The sequence below is a fragment of the Carcharhinus amblyrhynchos genome, chromosome 9, assembly GCF_965287045.1.
Source record: "Carcharhinus amblyrhynchos chromosome 9, sCarAmb.v2.hapA, whole genome shotgun sequence".
In the NCBI taxonomy this organism is placed as follows: domain Eukaryota; kingdom Metazoa; phylum Chordata; class Chondrichthyes; order Carcharhiniformes; family Carcharhinidae; genus Carcharhinus; species Carcharhinus amblyrhynchos.
Window position 1 is genome coordinate 92,078,817 of NC_137332.1, and position 19,636 is coordinate 92,098,452.

Here is a 19,636-nt window from a genome sequence, read left to right on the forward strand (position 1 = left end):
AGGGGATTAAGGGTTATGGGGAGAGGGCGGGAAAGTGGAACTGAGCCACAACAGATCAGCCATGATCTTATTGAATGGCGGGGCAGGCTCGAAGGGCTAGATGGCCTACTCCTGCTCCTATTTCTTATGTTCTTATGTTCTTATGTTCTTCACTCTCTCATTTCCTTCTCTATGAATGGTATGCTTTGTCTGTATAGCATGCAAGAAACTACTTTTCACTGTATGCTAAATACATGTGACAATAATAAATCAAATCAAATTAAACACCCTGCGCCTTCCCTCCCCGGACACATTGCACCATCTCTCAACACTCTGCACTCTCCCTCTCTGCACCCTTCCTCCCCAGACACCCTGCACCCTCCCTACACACAGTGGTTAGCACTGCTGCCTCACAGCTCCAGTGATCTGAGGAGGGATCTTATTGAAAATTACAGGACACTGCGAGGCCCTGATAGAATGTAAAGAGGATGTTTCCACCAGTAGGAAAATCTAGAACCAGAGGGCATAGCCTCAGGCTAAAGGGATGATCCTTTAAAACAGAGATGAGAATGAATTTCTTCAGCCAGAGAGTGGTGAATCTGTGGAACTCTTTGCCGCAGAACACTATGGAGGCCAGGTCATTGACTGTCTTTAAGGTAGAGATAAGTAGATTCTTGATTAATAAGGGAATCAGGGCTTATGGAGAAAAGGCAGAAGAATGGGGATGAGAAAAATATCAGCCATGATTGAATGGCAGAGCAGACTCAATGGACCTAGTGGCTTAATTCTGCTCCTATGTCTTATGATCTTATGAACCCAGGTTCAATTTCAGCCTTCGGCGGCTTCCTGTGTGGGGTTTAGCCTTTCTCTCCATGTTTGCGTGGATTTTCTCCGGTTTCCTCCTGCAGTCAAAGGATGTGCAGGTTATGTGGACTGGCATGGTAAATTGCCTCTTAGTATCCCAAGACATGTAGGTTAGATGGATTAGCGATGGAAAATGTGTGGAGCTATAGGGATTCATCACCTCACACAGCTCTGTATTAAATTGTATCCTTTTGTCTGTCCATTCCGCTAGTCTATCTCTATCCTCTTGCCTGTCTATTGCACTCATATGTTTGTATTGTCTTGTCTGTCCATTCTACTAGACCATCTCTCTCATCCTGTCTGTCCCTACCATGAGTCTATCTATAACCTCTTGTCTGCCCATTCTGTGTGAGAGAGATAAACAGGAGTGTGTGCATTTCTGTGTGTGAGAAAGAAAAATAAGTGTGTGAAATAGAGAATGAGGTGTGTCTGCGTGAGGGAGAAGAGTTGATATATGGTGGTGGGGGGAAACGCTTGCACTCTGAGCCGTGTTCTTTGGTGTCCATGCTGAGAACCGAACTGAGATTTTGGCTATCTGTGCTTCAAGCCAGTCTGGGAGTTGATGACGGCTTTTGTGAGTGTCTATTTGTGTGTGAGTATGGAAGAGAGAGTGTGAGAGGAGAGTGTGTTTGAAAGAAAAATGACTGTGTGCTTCCATGTATGAGAGAGGGGAATCAGTGTGTGAACGTGTGAGAGAGAAACCAGAGTTATGTGAGTATATGTGTGTGTGTGAGATAAAGTGAAGCATACATGTTTTTGTGTCTAAAAGTGGAGTCAGTGTGAGTGTGTATGAAAGAAACAAGAGCTCTGCATATGTGGTGTGTGTGTATGTGTGTGAGATAGAGGCAAGTACATACGTGTGTGTGTGTGTGTGTGTGAGATAGAGGCAAGTACGTGTGTGTGTGAGAGACAGAGAAAAGAGGTGTGTGTGAGTGACAGTGGGAGAGATTTTACATGCATCAGTGTGTGAAAGTGAGAGAGATAAATGTCTCCATCTGAATCTATTTGTACGAGTGTGAAAGTATATGTGTGTAAAAGAGGTAGCAGGCTGTGTTCTTGTGTGTTTACATGTGGGAAAATTGGAGTTGTTTGTGAGTGAGTGATCACTTTTTGGATAATTATCCTTCTGAGCTTTCTCATTCACCCTTATCACCACACACAAACAAACTCCCAACCACTATTGGGAGAGAGCCAACAGATACATACTAACCCCTGAATGGTCATTATTATTTATGACTTGTGTTTTAACATTATCAATTTATTACTTCAAAATTGTTTATTTTTTGCTCAACATGATGTTACTTTTCAAATCTGAGTTTTATGTTTGAACTAATGTTTAATGTTATGCCAGTCTTTTTGTTTCCAATATCTGCTCATTGGCTCCTTGAGTGAGAAAATAACTGAAGCCTGGCTCCACACACAAAAGATTGGACAAACCAGTAACCACTGGACCAGAGGAGTAGAATGCAGATCTCTCACTTCTTTTCTCAGATGGGCAGGAACACACAGATAATGAAGGCACACAAACATAGGCTGCCCATTCGCCAGAGGAGCTTTTAGCCTTGGTTGGCTCTTTGCTGACAGAGTTCAGGAGAAGAAAATTGTTGCAGGAACAAGTGATCCATTGAAAGAGGAGCTCCTGGATCTTTATCTCCACTGTCAATGCAGATGATATCTCTCTTGGCTTGAGGAGTATGTTCGAATTGCTGAAGAAGTTACTGAAGAGCTGAATTTATCTCCTTGTGCCACTGAACCCACCATTGAGATTCTTTGTAAATCATTGGCTGACCACAGTGAGGAGGAGATGTTCAATTCTAAATTGGGTCAAAGTACTGGATAAGATGCAGAGCTTGCTAGTTTGTATGAAAGTAAGCTGCAGTCCAAATTGGAATCTCATCAGTAAGTCCTGCTTACCCTCAAGACATCCTTCAATTCACAAGCAGCAGGCAGAACTATCGAGTTTCTACAGCTGAAGAATCCCAAATGAGGAATTTTGTTTAGCTCTGGAGATTTTATCCTTTGAAGATGGTGTATTCCTACCTTCTTATGCTGACACTGTCATCCCATTGACTATAGTGGAGCAGCCTCATACTGAAGCAAGCATGGAAATAGCACCACTGCCTACAGAATGTGCTAGTAGTACCCCAAAATCATAGATAAATTTTATTTTCTTCATATCCTGCAATGTCTCCATTTTTGTCATTAGTCTTTACATCTTCCAGATTGATGCCAGTATCAGGCATTGAATACTTCGTTCATCGCCCATGCAGCAATGAATGATACAGCCGGGAAATTCTTCATCAAAGCTGAAAATGCTTCATCTTCTCAGGTCTTTCCCCAGTCAACAGAAAATCCCAGGCTCAATCTTAGTTTAATCTCTTCCATCTGAAGAGAGAGTGCGATTGTTTATGTCTGGAAGTTTTCTCTTCTGAATCAGGTTTTCAATCAATGAGTTTCACAATCTTTACAGTCAAGTCATGGTAAGGATTACAGGCCAGATCGCTGCAGTGGTCAGAAGCTGCTGTCCCACTCTACCAATTGTCTGTGTCTCAGGAAAAGAGACGAGTGAATGTAAATATCCACAACGGGTGGCAAGAGAGTGAGAGCATTGTTGAAGATTGAAGACTTGGAGGACAGTGTCCTGGGGGGTAGTGGTGGGGGTGGAGTTGGAGAGAAATTGTATCAAATACATTTGGGGTCGCATGGGGTGTTAGAGCCTTGGGAAATGTAATGTCAATAATTGAATAAAACACTCTAACAGCTGAGATGATACTTGTGGAGAGATTAGAGTAATGGGTTAATGGGGATGTTAATGCAACCATGGTAATATTAATGATGTAACTGTAACATTAATAATCAGATGACCAAGAGGCTCCAGAAGAACTCGACGCAGAATCAGCATCAAGGCATCCCTAAGTGCAAAGGAGATCATTTGGTCCATCAAGTCTGCACTGGCTCTCTGACAGTGTATCTTACCAAGGCTCAATTTTCCCACCTTACCCCTGTAAACCCACATATTTATCATGGCTAATCCATCTAACCTACACGTCTTGGGACACAACCGGACAATATAGCATAAGCAATCCACCTAACCTTAACACCTTTGGACTGTGGGAGTAAAGAGGAGCAGCAGGAGAAACCCACAGGGAATAAGGGAGAATGTGCAAACTCCACACAGACAGTCACCACTGACCAGAATTGAACCTGGGTCCCTGGAGCTGTGAGGCAGCAGTGCTAACCATTGTACAACAATAGTTTATGTCCTGTATACCTGGTGGTAATTCTCCCACCCTGCCACACTAGTTTTCTAGTGCAACATGGTGAGAGAATCTCATGTCCGGGCATGTACGGGATTCACGTATGCGTTCCCACCACATGTGCATCTCCCAGTCCCAGATTTCTGGTGCCGTCAGATCCATGCTGAAAGCCACAGGGAAGACCAGGTAAGTTATTTGCATCTATTTTTAATGTGATTAGCAGGCCTGGGACTGAAGACTCGTCACTCCCTGCCCCATTCCACTTCGCCCTCCCCCCTCATTACTCCTCTCCCATCCTCCCTCCCCCTCTACATTACCTTCCCCTCCCCATCACTGCCCCCTCCTCCATCACTCCCTCCCCATTTTCTCCCCTCCCTTTCCTCCAGCCCCTTCCCATCTCATATCCCTCCCCTCCCCATACCCCCTTCCTCCATCCTCCCTATCACCTCCCTATCCCTTCCTCCACCCCAACTCTCCTCACCTCCCCCATATCCCCAATCACCTCTGCATCCCCTCCTATTTCCCCATCCCTTCCACATGCCCTTGTCTCCCCAAACCTTTGCATGCACTCCCCTCGTCCCTCTGCCTCCACTCCCCTCCCCTTCCACCCCCACTCCCCTCACCCCCCACCCCAACACTCCTTCCTACCCAACACCCCTCCCCTCCCCTTCCATCCCCTCCCCTTCCACCCCAACTCCCCTCCCCTTCCACCCCAACTCCCCTCCCCTTCCACCCCCACTCCCCTCCACCCCCACCCCCACTCCCCTCCACCCCCACCCCCACTCCCCTCCACCCCCACTCCCCTTCCACCCCCACCCCCACTCCCCTTCCACCCCCACCCCCACTCCCCTTCCACCCCCACCCCCACTCCCCTTCCACCGCAACTCCCCTCCCCTCCCCTTCCACCGCAACTCCCCTCCCCTCCCCTTCCACCCCAACTCCCCTCCCCTCCCCTTCCACCCCAACTCCCCTCCCCTCCCCTTCCACCCCAACTCCCCTCCCCTCCCCTTCCACCCCAACTCCCCTCCCCTCCCCTTCCACCCCAACTCCCCTCCCCTCCCCTTCCACCCCAACTCCCCTCCCCTCCCCTTCCACCCCAACTCCCCTCCCCTCCCCTTCCACCCCAACTCCCCTCCCCTCCCCTTCCACCCCAACTCCCCTCCCCTCCCCTTCCACCCCAACTCCCCTCCCCTCCCCTTCCACCCCAACTCCCCTCCCCTCCCCTTCCACCCCAACTCCCCTCCCCTTCCACCCCAACTCCCCTCCCCTCCCCTTCCACCCCAACTCCCCTCCCCTCCCCTTCCACCCAACTCCCCTCCCCTCCCCTTCCACCCCAACTCCCCTCCCCTCCCCTTCCACCCCAACTCCCCTCCCCTCCCCTTCCACCCCAACTCCCCTCCCCTCCCCTTCCACCCCAACTCCCCTCCCCTTCCACCCCAACTCCCCTCCCCTCCCCTTCCACCCCAACTCCCCTCCCCTCCCCTTCCACCCCAACTCCCCTTCCCTCCCCTTCCACCCCCCTCTCCATCCACACCCAAACCCCTCCCCTCCACCCCCACTCTCCTCCACCCCCACCCCCACCACCCCCACCCCGATCCCCTCCACCCCCACCCCCCCCACCCCGATCCCCTCCACCCCCACCCCCCCCACCCCCCCCACCCCGATCCCCTCCACCCCCACCCCCCCCACCCCGATCCCCTCCACCCCGACCCGCACCCCGATCCCCTCCACCCCCACCCCGATCCCCTCCACCCCCACCCCCACCCCGATCCCCTCCACCCCCACCCCGATCCCCTCCACCCCCACCCCCACCCCACTCCCCTCCACCCCCACCCCCACTCACCTCCACCCCCACCCCCCACTCACCTCCACCCCCACCCCCACTCACCTCCACCCCGATCCCCTCCACCCCGATCCCCTCCCACCCCGATCCCCTCCACCCCCACTCCCACTCTCCTCCACCCCCATCCCCACTCTCCTCCACCCCAACTCCCCTCCACGCCCACCCCCCTCCCACCAACTCCCCTCCCCTCCCCCCACCACTCCCCCCCCCTCCACTCCCCCCTCCCCTCCCCTCCCACTCCCCCCCTCCCCTCCCCTCCCCTCCCCTCCCACTCCCTCCCCTCCCACTCCCCCCCTCCCCTCCCCTCCCACTCCCCTCCCACTCCCCCCCCACTCCCCCCCTCCCCTCCCCTCCCACTCCCCCCCTCCCCTCCCCTCCCACTCCCCCCCTCCCCTCAACTCCCCCCTCCCCTCCCCTCCCCCCCCACTCCCCCCCTCCCCTCAACTCCCCCCTCCCCTCCCCCCCAACTCCCCCCTCCCCTCCCCTACCCCCAACTCCCCCCCTCCCCACTCCCCCCAACTACCCCCCTCCCCTCCCTCCCCACTCCCCCCCTCCCCTCCCTCCCCACTCCCCCCCCTCCCCTCCCTACTCCCCCCTCCCCTCCCTCCCTACTCCCCCCTCCCCTCCCTCCCCACTCCCCCCCTCCCCTCCCCTCCCCCCAACTCCCCCCTCCCCTCCCCCCCCCCCAACCTCCCCCCCTCCCCTCCCCCCCCAACCTCCCCCCCTCCCCTCCCCCCCTCCCCCCCACTCCCCCCTCCCCTCCCCACTCCCCCCCTCCACTCCCCACTCCCCCTACCCTCCCCTCCCCACTCCCCCCCTCCACTCCCCACTCCCCCTACCCTCCCCTCCCCACTCCCCCCCTCCACTCCCCACTCCCCCTACCCTCCCCTCCCCCTCCGTCCCCACTCCCCCTCCGTCCCCACTCCCCCTCCCTCTCCGTCCCCACTCCGTCCCCACTCCGTCCCCACTCCCACTCCGTCCCCACTCCCACTCCCACTCCGTCCCCACTCCCACTCCCCCTCCGTCCCCACTCCCACTCCCCCTCCGTCCCCACTCCCACTCCCCCTCCGTCCCCACTCCCACTCCCCCTCCGTCCCCCCTCCCACTCCCCCTCCCACTCCCCCTCCCACTCCCCCTCCGTCCCCACTCCCACTCCCCCTCCCCCTACGTCCCCACTCCCACTCCCCCGCCCCCTCCGTCCCCACTCCCACTCCCCCGCCCCCTCCGTCCCCACTCCCACTCCCCCTCCCCCCTCCGTCCCCACTCCCACTCCCCCTCCCCCTCCGTCCCCACTCCCACTCCCCCTCCCCCTCCCCCTCCGTCCCCACTCCCACTCCCCCTCCCCCTCCGTCCCCACTCCCACTCCCCCTCCCCCTCCGTCCCCACTCCCACTCCCCCTCCCCCTCCGTCCCCACTCCCACTCCCCCTCCCCCTCCGTCCCCACTCCCACTCCCCCTCCCCCTCCGTCCCCACTCCCACTCCCCCTCCCCCTCCGTCCCCACTCCCACTCCCCCTCCCCCTCCGTCCCCACTCCCCCTCCCCCTCCGTCCCCACTCCCCCTCCCCACTCCCCCTCCGTCCCCACTCCCCCTCCCCCTCCGTCCCCACTCCCCCTCCCCCTCCGTCCCCACTCCCCCTCCCCACTCCCCACTCCCCCTCCCCCTCCGTCCCCACTCCCCACTCCCCCTCCCCACTCCCCCTCCCCCTCCGTCCCCACTCCCCCTCCCCCCTCCCCCTCCCCCCTCCCCCTCCATCCCCACTCCCCCTCCCCCTCCGTCCCCACTCCCCCTCCGTCCCCCCTCCCCCTCCGTCCCCCCTCCCCCTCCGTCCCCACTCCCCCTCCCCACTCCCCCTCCCCCTCCGTCCCCACTCCCCACTCCCCCTCCCCACTCCCCCTCCCCCTCCGTCCCCACTCCCCCTCCCCCCTCCCCCTCCCCCCTCCCCCTCCATCCCCACTCCCCCTCCCCCTCCGTCCCCACTCCCCCTCCGTCCCCACTCCCCCTCCGTCCCCACTCCCCCTCCCCCTCCGTCCCCACTCCCCCTCCCCCTCCCCCTCCGTCCCCACTCCCCCTCCCCCTCCCCCTCCCCCTCCCCCTCCGTCCCCACTCCCCCTCCCCCTCCCCCTCCCCCTCCGTCCCCACTCCCCCTCCCCCTCCCCCTCCGTCCCCACTCCCCCTCCCCCTCCCCCTCCGTCCCCACTCCCCCTCCCCCTCCGTCCCCACTCCCACTCCCCCTCCCCCTCCGTCCCCACTCCCACTCCCCCTCCCCCTCCGTCCCCACTCCCACTCCCACTCCCCCTCCCCCTCCGTCCCCACTCCCACTCCCCCTCCCCCTCCGTCCCCACTCCCACTCCCCCTCCCCCTCCGTCCCCACTCCCACTCCCCCTCCCCCTCCCCCTCCGTCCCCACTCCCACTCCCCCCCCACTCCCCCTCCGTCCCCACTCCCACTCCCCCTCCCCCCCCACTCCCACTCCCCCTCCGTCCCCACTCCCACTCCCCCTCCGCCCCCACTCCCACTCCCCCTCCGCCCCCACTCCCACTCCCCCTCCGCTCCCCCTCCCCCTCCGTCCCCACTCCCCCTCCCCCTCCGTCCCCACTCCCCCTCCATCCCCACTCCCCCTCCCCCTCCGTCCCCACTCCCCCTCCATCCCCACTCCCCCTCCCCCTCCATCCCCACTACCCCTCCCCCTCCACTCCCCCTCCCCCTCCATCCCCACTCCCCCTCCCCCTCCATCCCCACTCCCCCTCCATCCCCACTCCCCCTCCCCCTCCATCCCCACTCCCCCTCCCCCTCCACTCCCCCTCCCCCTCCATCCCCACTCCCCCTCCATCCCCACTCCCCCTCCATCCCCACTCCCCCTCCATCCCCACTCCCCCTCCCCCTCCATCCCCACTCCCCCTCCCCCTCCATCCCCACTCCCCCTCCCCCTCCATCCCCACTCCCCCTCCATCCCCACTCCCCCTCCATCCCCACTCCCCCTCCATCCCCACTCCCCCTCCCCCTCCATCCCCACTCCCCCTCCCCCTCCATCCCCACTCCCCCTCCCCCTCCATCCCCACTCCCCCTCCCCCTCCATCCCCACTCCCCCTCCCCCTCCCCCTCCATCCCCACTCCCCCTCCCCCTCCATCCCCACTCCCCCTCCCCCTCCCCCTCCATCCCCACTCCCCCTCCCCCTCCCCCTCCCCCTCCATCCCCACTCCCCCTCCCCCTCCCCCTCCATCCCCACTCCCCCTCCATCCCCACTCCCCCTCCATCCCCACTCCCCCTCCATCCCCACTCCCCAAATGCCTCTGCATCCCCTCCTGTCTCCCCATCCCTTTCCTCCCTGTGTCCCCTCTCCCTCCCCCAATCCCAAGGCCCCCTTCTATCCCCTCTTCCCCTACCACCATCCCTGCTCCCCTCTCCTTATCCCCACCAACCTCCTCTCACCTCATCAACTCCCTCCTTTCACCCCTCATTTCCCTCACACCTCTCCCTCCCATTGTCCCTCACCCCCTTTCTCACCCGTCATCCTGTCACTCCCTCACCCTATCCCCAGTAATCCCCATGCCCTACTCTCTCACCCCGTCCCTTCCTCCCTTCACCCCTTCCCTTCCTCCCTTCTCTTTTCCTCCCCACCCCCTCCCCTTAACCCCTTCCCTTTTCCTGCCCACCCCCTCCCCTTAACCCCTTCTCCCTTCCCTCGGCACTCCCCTGTCCCCACAGATGGATATTGATGACAGTCTTGCATTGACGAGAGACAAATTGTAATAGCAGATGGGCTGAATGGTCTGTTTCAGTGCTTTAAAAACTACAGTCAAGCAACTAGAATGAAACTTGCCGGAAATGCCTCTTCTCCTCACCCCAAAGACCGATAGACAAAGTGAACCCTATTTTGAGATTTGGTCACAGTCACTGCCCAGCAAGATGAACTTTCCAAACAGGTTACACAGAGTCACAATGTAACTGCACAAGTCCTAAGGTCACTGTCTCGGTAGCAGATTCATTCCTTCAGCACTGGCTCAAACAGAAATCTTTTCTGTTCTACCCTCTCCTGTGACCTTCTCTAGTGTCTGTACATCCCACAGTTTGAAAGTCTCCAAGGATGAAGAATACTATTCCCACACTAGAAATCTCTGTCAAACATTTACCAGGAGAACTGAGACAGCAGCTGCAATAAGTGAGGTTTTATTCAGATGGGACAACGACAAGTTTAAATTCCCACCTGATCTGCAGCTCAAAGTCGCCTCCGTTTCACTGGTCAGTTTCCCAAACTTCAGGAAACTCCTGTTACTCCAGAAATATTTGGATTGGCTGTGAGAGACGTCAATCAGAGAGCCCACCCACTCTGCCCATTCTCTCCTCTTCCTCTTTCACAGCTGCTTCACTTCCTGTCGGGACTGAAAACCAAGTCAGGAGATGGTGAGTGAAGGAGAAGAATTTATAATAATTACATTGCATCATATCCACACTAATGTTCAGGCAGTCTGACTATCCTGTGGGGAATCAAGTGTGGAAATGCCCCTTATGCTGTGTGAGAAGATCCAGCTGAGAGACCTGTTTACTCGGTGCTTTGTGCTGAGCTGTTTGATTGGAGCTGTGTGTTGGATATTGAGTGTGTTCAACATTGGAAGTATTTCCCTTCTGATTTACAGGCTGAGTTTTGTTGATGGGTCATTGCTGAATATGAGAAGGTGAAGTGTAATTATCTGGGAGATGCAGAGTGTCTGAGGATTCTTAGTGATTTTAATTTGTTGAGTGGTATGTGTGTGTGCGTGTTGGGAACTGGTTATTATCCTATGACTGTCAGTGGTCAGTTCTGGCTGCGTGTTGTATCTGGATGTTTCCCGTCTTTTCAGATCCCTCTCCGAGTTCTCACTGCCCTTTCTCTGAAATTTTGGAGAGGGTACAGAAGAGATTTACTAGAATAGTTCCAGGATTGAGGGATTACGGTTATATGGATAGACTGGAGAAACTGGGATTGTTTTCCTTAGAGGAAAAATGCTCTTAAACAATGTGTGGTTAGGATTTGGAATGCACTGTCTGATGCGTGGTGAATGCAGATTCAATAATAACATTCAGTAGGTTCAAACCAGGACTCTAAAGTTTACCCAGTGCTGCTCTTGACATGTCTGTCCACTGGTTTGATGATGATCATGGAATGAGGGCTGTGCCAGGCTGTGCGACTGTGGTGAATACAATCCTGCTGCTGCTGATGACTCACTGCACTTCATGGGTACCCAGTTTTGGGATCTGTCCATAGTCTACTTTTACTGTGATGATTAACATGATGATGTACTCACTCAACAGCTGGGAGGAAAGTGCTAGGTTTCTTTTAACTTGTTTAACCTGAAACCATGACACTCCATGGGGTCAATATTGAGGACTTTCCCACCTGCTAATGGGATAAGGTATACCCAGGGATGGTGAGGGAGGAATCACCTAACTCCCACATTGCAGTAGGAGGACATTTGACCTATCAAGTCTGCACTGACACTCTGACAGAACATCTTTCTCAGGGCCATCCCCCTATCTCTGTAACCCCATGCATTTACCCCACTAATCTCCCTAACATTACACATCTTTAGGCAGTAAAGGGCAATTTAGCATGGCCAATCCACCTAACCTGTACATCTGTGGACTGTGGGAGGAAGCCGGATCACCTGGAGGAAACCTATGCTAATATGAGGAGAACATGCAAACTCCACCCAAGGCCGGAATTGAACTTGAGGCAGCAGTGCTAACCGTTGTATCACCATGCCACCCAGAGGAGTCTGGGATATTTCCAGATTGATATGATTCAGTGACATGAGTGCACAATGATTTGGTATACTGTTGCGAACAGCACCCGACTGTCTTTTCCTTTGCTCTCACAGTGTCTGGGAAGATGGGGGACTGGGCAGTGGAAAGAAAGTAGACGCTTTGTCGGCTCCTGGTCACTATCAAGTGTCCATGCTGGCAAAAGAGGGTGAGTGACAGTCAAGTGAGGTATCTGATTCCTCCACACATGATGATAGCAGACTGGCACTTACTGAGCAGTCAGCCCCTTCTTCAAAGGAGAGAGACTTTGAAGGAAATCATATTTCCTTTTCCTGTTTTGCAGAAGGATTGCGCCGTACTATAGCAGAGAATACAGAGAGAATAGACACCGCTGATAGATCCTGACCATCATCCAAGGATCAACTGCACAACAGTGGGAAGATATCCAGTCCCTTCACAGCGTTGCTGAAAAGAGTTGGGCAGTGAAACCATCATCTAGAAGCCAGTTGAGTCAAGGAAGCTTTGACGTATCATCAGATCTGAAACTGGTGGTGTGGAACCTCCCACCAGAACCAACTTTTCTAAATGTTCGACAGTGGGCGATTGGTCAGGGTGAAGTTGGGAAGAAGTCTGAGTGCGATTCAAGTGTAGTGACGATTGTTCATCAAGCGTCATGAACCAGTGACACATTCCAACAGGTGATCAGTTGTTAAAGTGAGGGGCACATGAAGAGCACTCCACAAACTCAGTTGTATCAGCTATAACCTCAGAGACTACCACATGGAAGAGAAACTTTTGAAGTGTGAATTTTGTGACAAATATTTTTCATGCCCATCTGACTTACTTAACCACCAGCACACTCACACTGGAGAGAAACTGTTTAGGTGTGAGGTTTGCAACAAATCATTCTCAAAGTTATGGCAGCTCCACAGACACAATCGCATTCACACAGGGGAGAAGGCATTCCGCTGTGATGTGTGTGAGAAAGCTTTCACAAAATTATGGAATCTCCAGGTCCATCAGACAATCCACACAGGGGAGAAACCTTTTAAGTGTGAGTTTTGTGATAAATCTTTCCCAACATCTACGAGATTCCTGATACACCAGAGCGTTCATACAGGGGAGAAACCCTTCAGTTGTGAGTTGTGTGACCGAGCCTTCACAGAGTCTTCATCACTTGCACGACACCGACGCACTCACACTGGGGAGAAACCATTCACCTGTGAGGTATGTAATAAATCATTCTCTAGCTCTGCTTACCTTCATGCACACCAGCGCATTCATACTGGGGAGAAAGCATTTACCTGTGAAGTGTGCAACAAAACATTCTCTAGCTCATCAAACTTCCATGCACACCAACGCACTCTCACAAGAGAGAAAGCATTCACCTGTGAAGTGTGCAACAAATCATTCTCCAGCTCATCTTACTTTAATGCACACCAACGCACTCACACTGGAGAGAAACCATTCACCTGCGAAGTGTGTGATAAATCATTCTCCCATTCATCGGCCCTTCGTGTGCACCAACGTATTCACACCGGGGAGAAACCATTCACCTGTGAAGTGTGCAAGAAATCATTCTCCCAGTCATGGACCCTCCGTGAACACCAACGCATTCACACTGGAGAGAAGCCATTCAAGTGTGAGGTGTGTAATAAGGGTTTTGCACAATTGCCAGGACTGGTGATGCACCGGCGTACTCACACAGGGGAGAAAAAAACATTCACGTGTGATGTGTGTAACAAGGAGTTTGAACAATTATGGGGCATGTTGGCTCATCGTCGCATTCATACAGCCAGGAAGCCAAGTGAGGTGTGTGACTGAGCCTTACGCAGTCAGCAACACTCATGAAACACTGACGTCCACACTGAGGAAAAGATGTTTCAGTGTGAGGTGTCTGACAAAGACTTCACACCGTCAACCTGGATGAGAATTTCAAAAGCAGATGAACTAATGTAGGGATGGGTGGGTGTGTTGGAAATGGGCAATGTTACAGAGGGGGGAGGTAAGTGATCTTTGTAATGGAGAAGGTATGCAGTTGGAAGCTCAGCTGGAGGTGAAGGGATGACACTGACCAATTGTTGCTGGAGATGATAGTAGAGAAGGCAATCAAAAGGAATTTAAGGAATGTAGGAACTGAAATCATCTCTTGAGCCTGTGACACCATTCAATTAGATCACGGCTAATCCGTATCTGAACTCTATCTACCTTCTTAGCTCTGTAATCCTTAATCCTCTTGTCTAACAATAAACCTATCAACCTCAGTTTTAAAATTTTCAGTTAACCCCCAGCCTCAGCAGATTTTTGTGGGGAGGAAGTTCCAGATTTCCAGTCCCCTTTTTGTGAAGAAGTGTTTGCTGACATCATCCCTGAACAGCCTTACTGTAATTTTAATACTCTGTACTCTAGTTCTGGACTCTCCCACCAGACGAATAGTTTCCCTCTAATTACTCTATCAATTCACTTAATTGTCATAAACACCTCAATTAAGTCACCCCTTCATTTTCTACATTCAAACGAATACAAGCTTTTTCAGTACAACCTGTCCTCGTAATTTAACTCTTTTAGACCAAGGAACATTCAGATGAATCTACATGCTCTCTAAGGTCAATATATCCTTCCTGAGGTGCGGTGCCCAGAACTGAACATAGTTCTCCAGATCAGATCTAAACAGAGCTCTGGACAGCTGGAACACAACTTTCACAAGGACACAGTTGGTTTTGGGGTGGAGAAGTTGTGAGTTATCTTTTCTCTTCAGGATGGCCCTGGAGTAATGGGCAGTTTTGACAGAGGAAAGCAAGACTGAGAGTGCTGGATGTCCAGACACTTGTGTGTCAGATACACTCTAATCTTCAGACCTTGGACTCGACAGCAGGGAAATTGACCAGGAGAAAAGAGAGCAAAGATAATTTTGGGAACAAAGCTGTAGAAGGGGGATATGAGGGAATGGTTAAACCAGATTAATGGCTACAGAAGCATTGGGGGCCATAGCGGGTCGGAGGGTAGGGAGTTGGGAATTAGAAAGCACTGTTGATGAGAGGGAGCTGAAGAACCAAATGGCTGTCCGCTGAGTGCCCCTAACATCAATCCACCTCCCTCCATGAATTAAATCACCCTAAAATACCCAATATAGATATAGACATAGAATGAGCCAAAGTATGAGACAAATCAAAAATGCTTCAGGAAGATAGAAACAAAGAAGCCAGAAGTTAAAGCTCTTCTCCCCATGGCAGCATTGAGGCTGCTCGAGCACCACGTTCGGGCATACACGCGATGGGTCGTACTGGGGCTGCTCTTGGTTGTTCGAGATTGGCCCAGTGCTTCATGTCATAGTGTGTGCCTAAACTGGACCAGATACTATGACAGCTCAGTGACTACCGCTGATTACTATGCAGACACATGGATTTGGGCCGGTGTCTGTGGGAGTTTGCACATTCTCCCCGTGCTTGCGTGGGTTTTCTCCGGGTGCTCCGGTTTCCTCCCACACCCCAAAGATGTGCTGTTAGGCTGATTGGCAGTAATAAATTGTCCCTAAATCAGTTTCCCTCAATCTGGATGGCCGTAAAACATTAGACAAGGGTCGTGGGTGGAGAGGGGGACTGGTGGTGTTGGGATGGAAGCGCGGGCTCGTTGGGCCGAAGGGCCTGTTTCCCAGGCTGTTTTTGTTCTTTGTATTCAGGTCTGGAAACGTCTGAGCTGAGCACTACCCTAATTGAACTGAGAAAATTCAGAAAATAAGGTTTAAGATAGCAACAAATGCATCAAGAGACTATTCTCTTATTTAATCCAGAGATACAGGCAGGTAGAAAACGGAATTGAGCATTACAAAAATTTCAGGGGACAGAATAACTTGTGAATGTATGGGGGCCAGAAAACTGAGAAAGTGGAGACTTCATTCAGTGGGTCCAAAGCATTCTCAAGGATCTACTTAAACTCGTGGTCCATTTTTCACTACAGCTAGAGTGGGCTCACAGGTTGCTGCAACAAAGGCTGTCAGATGCTGGTGTACCCCCAAGATCATTTGGGGTGAAATTTCTCAGCTTCCGGACGAAACTGTAAATTTTCACCAAGGCTTGGCTGAGAAAAACCTCCAATTGAAAGGAAGGTGAATCACACTAGATTAGGACTACTCACCAGCTCTGCAGCAGAAAAGGTACAAACATACGGTTTTAGGAAGCATCTTGGTGAGAAGAACATAAGTTTCCAACATCTTATCGAGCGATGCAGAGTTCGAGGATGGAAGTAAAATTTTTTCATCACATGAGAGGCTGCAGAGGGCGTGAAACCTGGACATCATGAAAGCCTCTTGGAACGTAAGAGGCTGAATGGAGAAACATGCACTGCATTGAATGGCACATTGCTGGTTGAAATCAATGATGATGCAATTCCCTGCTTAGCCGCCCGAAGGTTCGAGATGCAGAGGGTCTGCTTCAGAGACACGAGGGGATCTATCTCAGATATCACTGGGAACTAAATGAAACTGTTTACAGATTCTAACTTATAGGTTACCCACAGACTGGGTTATCTAGCTAAAACTCAATTTCTAGCAGCTCAGGTAATCTGGTGTAATGTTAGCAAGCTGATGCAATACTGTTCTTTGGGATATTACTTTACAAGTGGCTGAGAAGCTTTTTCTTTTATATATACACTTTGTTTTGCTTATTCAAAAACATCAAGGAGTTTTTAACCAGGTCTTAAAAGATGGGAACAGTTGGACGGTTGATTGTAGCTAAGTGCAGACAACTGTGCTTATTTAGACAGGAGAGTTTGCTCAGCTGCCCGATCATCAATGCAGCTGAAAGCCCAAGTTCAGAAAGGTGTGCTCTGGAGATTCCTTGTTATTATACACAATTATGTATTTAACAAGTTGAGCAGTGAGACACTAAGCCTCACGTTTGTTTAAACAATTTTGATTTTTGGCCTAGCCCCATTTGGAAATGGGTCTAATTTGCAGTGAAATCTTTTGTGTACATAGTTTTTACCCCATAGTAAACTTAGAGGTACAACATTAAAGCCACTTTATGGATAGCACAATTTGTCTTTTTCTCCCCTCCCTTTCCCTCTGTATGCTCTCTTCTCTGGTATTATTTGTCAACAAAAGCAGAAAATGCTAGAAAATCTCAGCAGGTCTGACAGCATCTGTGGAGAGAGAACAAAGTCAACATCTCAAGTCTGACAAAGGATTATCCGCGGGGGCAGACAATGGGAAGGTCTGTTGACGTCGGGTGGGATTTTACAGTTCAGGACAAGCAAGGTATAATTGATAAATATATATGCACCGAACGAGGATAACCAACAATTAAAAAGATCGTCAATCTTATCTTAGATAAAAGTTCAGGATTGCTCTGATTGGGTGGAGATTTTAATTGTGTTATGTCCCAAATGGCAGACAGGGTCACAGCATCATCAAATCCCTGCTTCAAAGTGAGCAAATCGTTGAGAAGTCATGTTGCAGAAGCTGGGCTACTAGACACGTAGAGGCACCTGTACCCAAGACCTTTAGCAGAGACCTTACCATTTACTTCAGCAGGCACATTGCTCTCACATTGACTATTTCATCACATGAAATAATTCTCAGCGGCTTCTCACCAACAGCTCTCTCCAATCTGGGACAAAAATCTTCCTCAAAGAGGTGACGTTTGAATGCATTGCTCTTAAATGATAAAGAATTTGTTGAGTTTGTGAGAAAAGAATTACAACACTTATCCAGAACTCAATGCAACATGGGATAGCTCAGCCCTGACCTTATAGGATGTATTTAAGAGATTGCATCATCTCATTTGCTTGTTCCAAAAGGAAGAAAAATAAATTAACACGGATTGAATTAGAACAGGAAATTCAACCTTTAGAACAACACAAGAAGCAGTACTCATTAGTTTTGATGGCCTCCGTCACGTAGAGCTCTTGGCAGTTTGCTTTCAGATCAAGTTGAAGGATATTCATGATTTGTAAAACAGAGATATTTGGAATACAGTGACAGGGCAAGCCAGTTGTTGGTATTTCAATTAAGAAAACATAATCGCACAATATTGTTCCAAGACATAATAGAACATAGAACATAGAACATTACAGCGCAGAACAGGCCCTTCGGCCCACGATGTTGCGCCGACCAGTTACAAAAACAATGACCCACTAGCCTATACCAATCCCTTTTCGTCCATAAACCTATCCAGAGATCTCTTAAACGCCCCCAAACTAGACGCATTTACAACTGCAGCAGGCAGGGCATTCCAATCCCTCACCACCCGCTGGGTAAAGAACCTACCCCTGACATCCGTCCTGTAGCTACCCCCCCTTAATTTAAATTTAATTTAATTTAAATTTAAGTCACAGATATCGGCTGAGGAAATTGTACAAGGATTCTGATGCCCGTAGGAATAGGAGAAAAAATTAATGACTTTCTGCGAAGCATTAACAAGATGAGGTTGCCAGAAAATAGCACTAAGGAATTGAACAAATCACTGATTTGTAAATTGATGAGGCAATAGATGCACTTAAAAATAGTAAAAGCCCTTGTCCCAATAGCTACATAAATGAATTTAAAGACATACTTACACCTTTACTTCAGCAGGCTTATCATCACTCACAACAAACTGATCATTGGCTCCTTCATGGAGAGATGCAATCGTACCAGTCATTCATAAGGAGGGTAGGGACCCAATAGAATGTGGATCATATTGTTAATTAATTGTGATCTAATAATTTTAACATCTATAATGGCCCATCGAGTAAATAGGATAATAACTGAGATTATACACCCAGAACAAACTGCATTTATAATGGGGTGTTACTCAGGAGACAATCGCTGTAGGCTGTTTTAACGTCATGACTCGTGCCCAAAGTAGTGAGGTTGAGGCTATGATCTTATCTTTAGATGCTGAAACGGTGTTTGACTGATTATCATGGGTGTATCTATTTCAGATTTTAGACTAAGATTTGGACCCAACTCTTTGAGATAGATCCAGATCCTTTATTTAAAAGGTCCCTTTTTTATGTGTGGCATGGTGGCACAATGGTTAACATTGCTGCTTCACAGTGCCAGGGATCTGGGTTCGATTCCCAGCTTGGGTCAGTGTCTGTGCGGAGTCTGCATGTTCTCCCCATGTCTGCGTGAGTTTCCTCCAGGTGTTCCGGTTTCCTCCCACAGTCCAAAAAACACATTGGTTAGGTGCATTGGCCATGCTAAATCCTTCCTCAATGTACCCGAAGTGTGGTGACTAGGGGATTTTCACAGTAACTTCACTATAACTTACTGTAAGCTTATTTGTGACACTAATAAATAAACTTAAATCCATAGGCCTCAGTTAGAGTGAAAGGTCATAATTTCTGAAGTCTTATGTCTAAAGAGGGAAACGTGACAGTGTTGCCCTCTGTTTCCCCCTTTTTGCAATATGTTTTAGCACAAATGGTGAGAGACAATAAGAATATAAAAGGTATTATAGCTGGAGATGAAGAACACAAATTGTCATTACATGCTGATGATATCCTGCTATATTTATCAGATCCTACAACATGCATGTTCTTTCTGAAAGAACAAATTAAAAAGTTTGGCTATTACTAATGTTACAAAGTTAATATTCATAAAACTGAAGCAATGGAAATAAGTGGACAGATCCCCAACCATATTCAGATACAAAGTGCCTTTAAATATCTCATTCGGGGCAGTGAATAATCCCAATTTTCTTGTCCCACCATCGATTGATATGGAGCAAATTACACCAGTCTTATTAACCATGGCAAGAGTGATCTGGATTGGTGGCAGACCCCATTTTCTGTTAGGTCAGATTGAAGCTATTTGGATGAATGTCCTTCTTAGATTGTACCTGGTCCAGAAGCTACCTATTCAGATTCCAAAATCTGCATTCAAAATGCTGGATTGTCTGATCTCTCATTTTATATGGCACATTATAACTTAGTAAGTTGGAAGGAGGTTTAGCTTTCCTCAATTTTATA

The 19,636-nt window shown here is 51.1% G+C and overlaps 2 protein-coding genes across 2 annotated transcripts in view; one reads left to right on the plus strand and one right to left on the minus strand.

Annotated features, from left to right (window-relative positions):
• Positions 1-19,636, minus strand: part of LOC145348018 (uncharacterized) — a 649,120-nt gene that overhangs the window by 478,491 nt on the left and 150,993 nt on the right. The window lies entirely within an intron of this gene.
• Positions 10,324-15,122, plus strand: LOC145347997 (uncharacterized). Its single transcript, XM_080196075.1, has 2 exons — positions 10,324-10,345; positions 12,027-15,122. Exon 2 carries the CDS (start codon positions 12,464-12,466, stop codon positions 13,505-13,507), a length of 1,044 nt encoding a protein of 347 aa, XP_080052201.1. The 5' UTR covers positions 10,324-10,345; positions 12,027-12,463; the 3' UTR covers positions 13,508-15,122.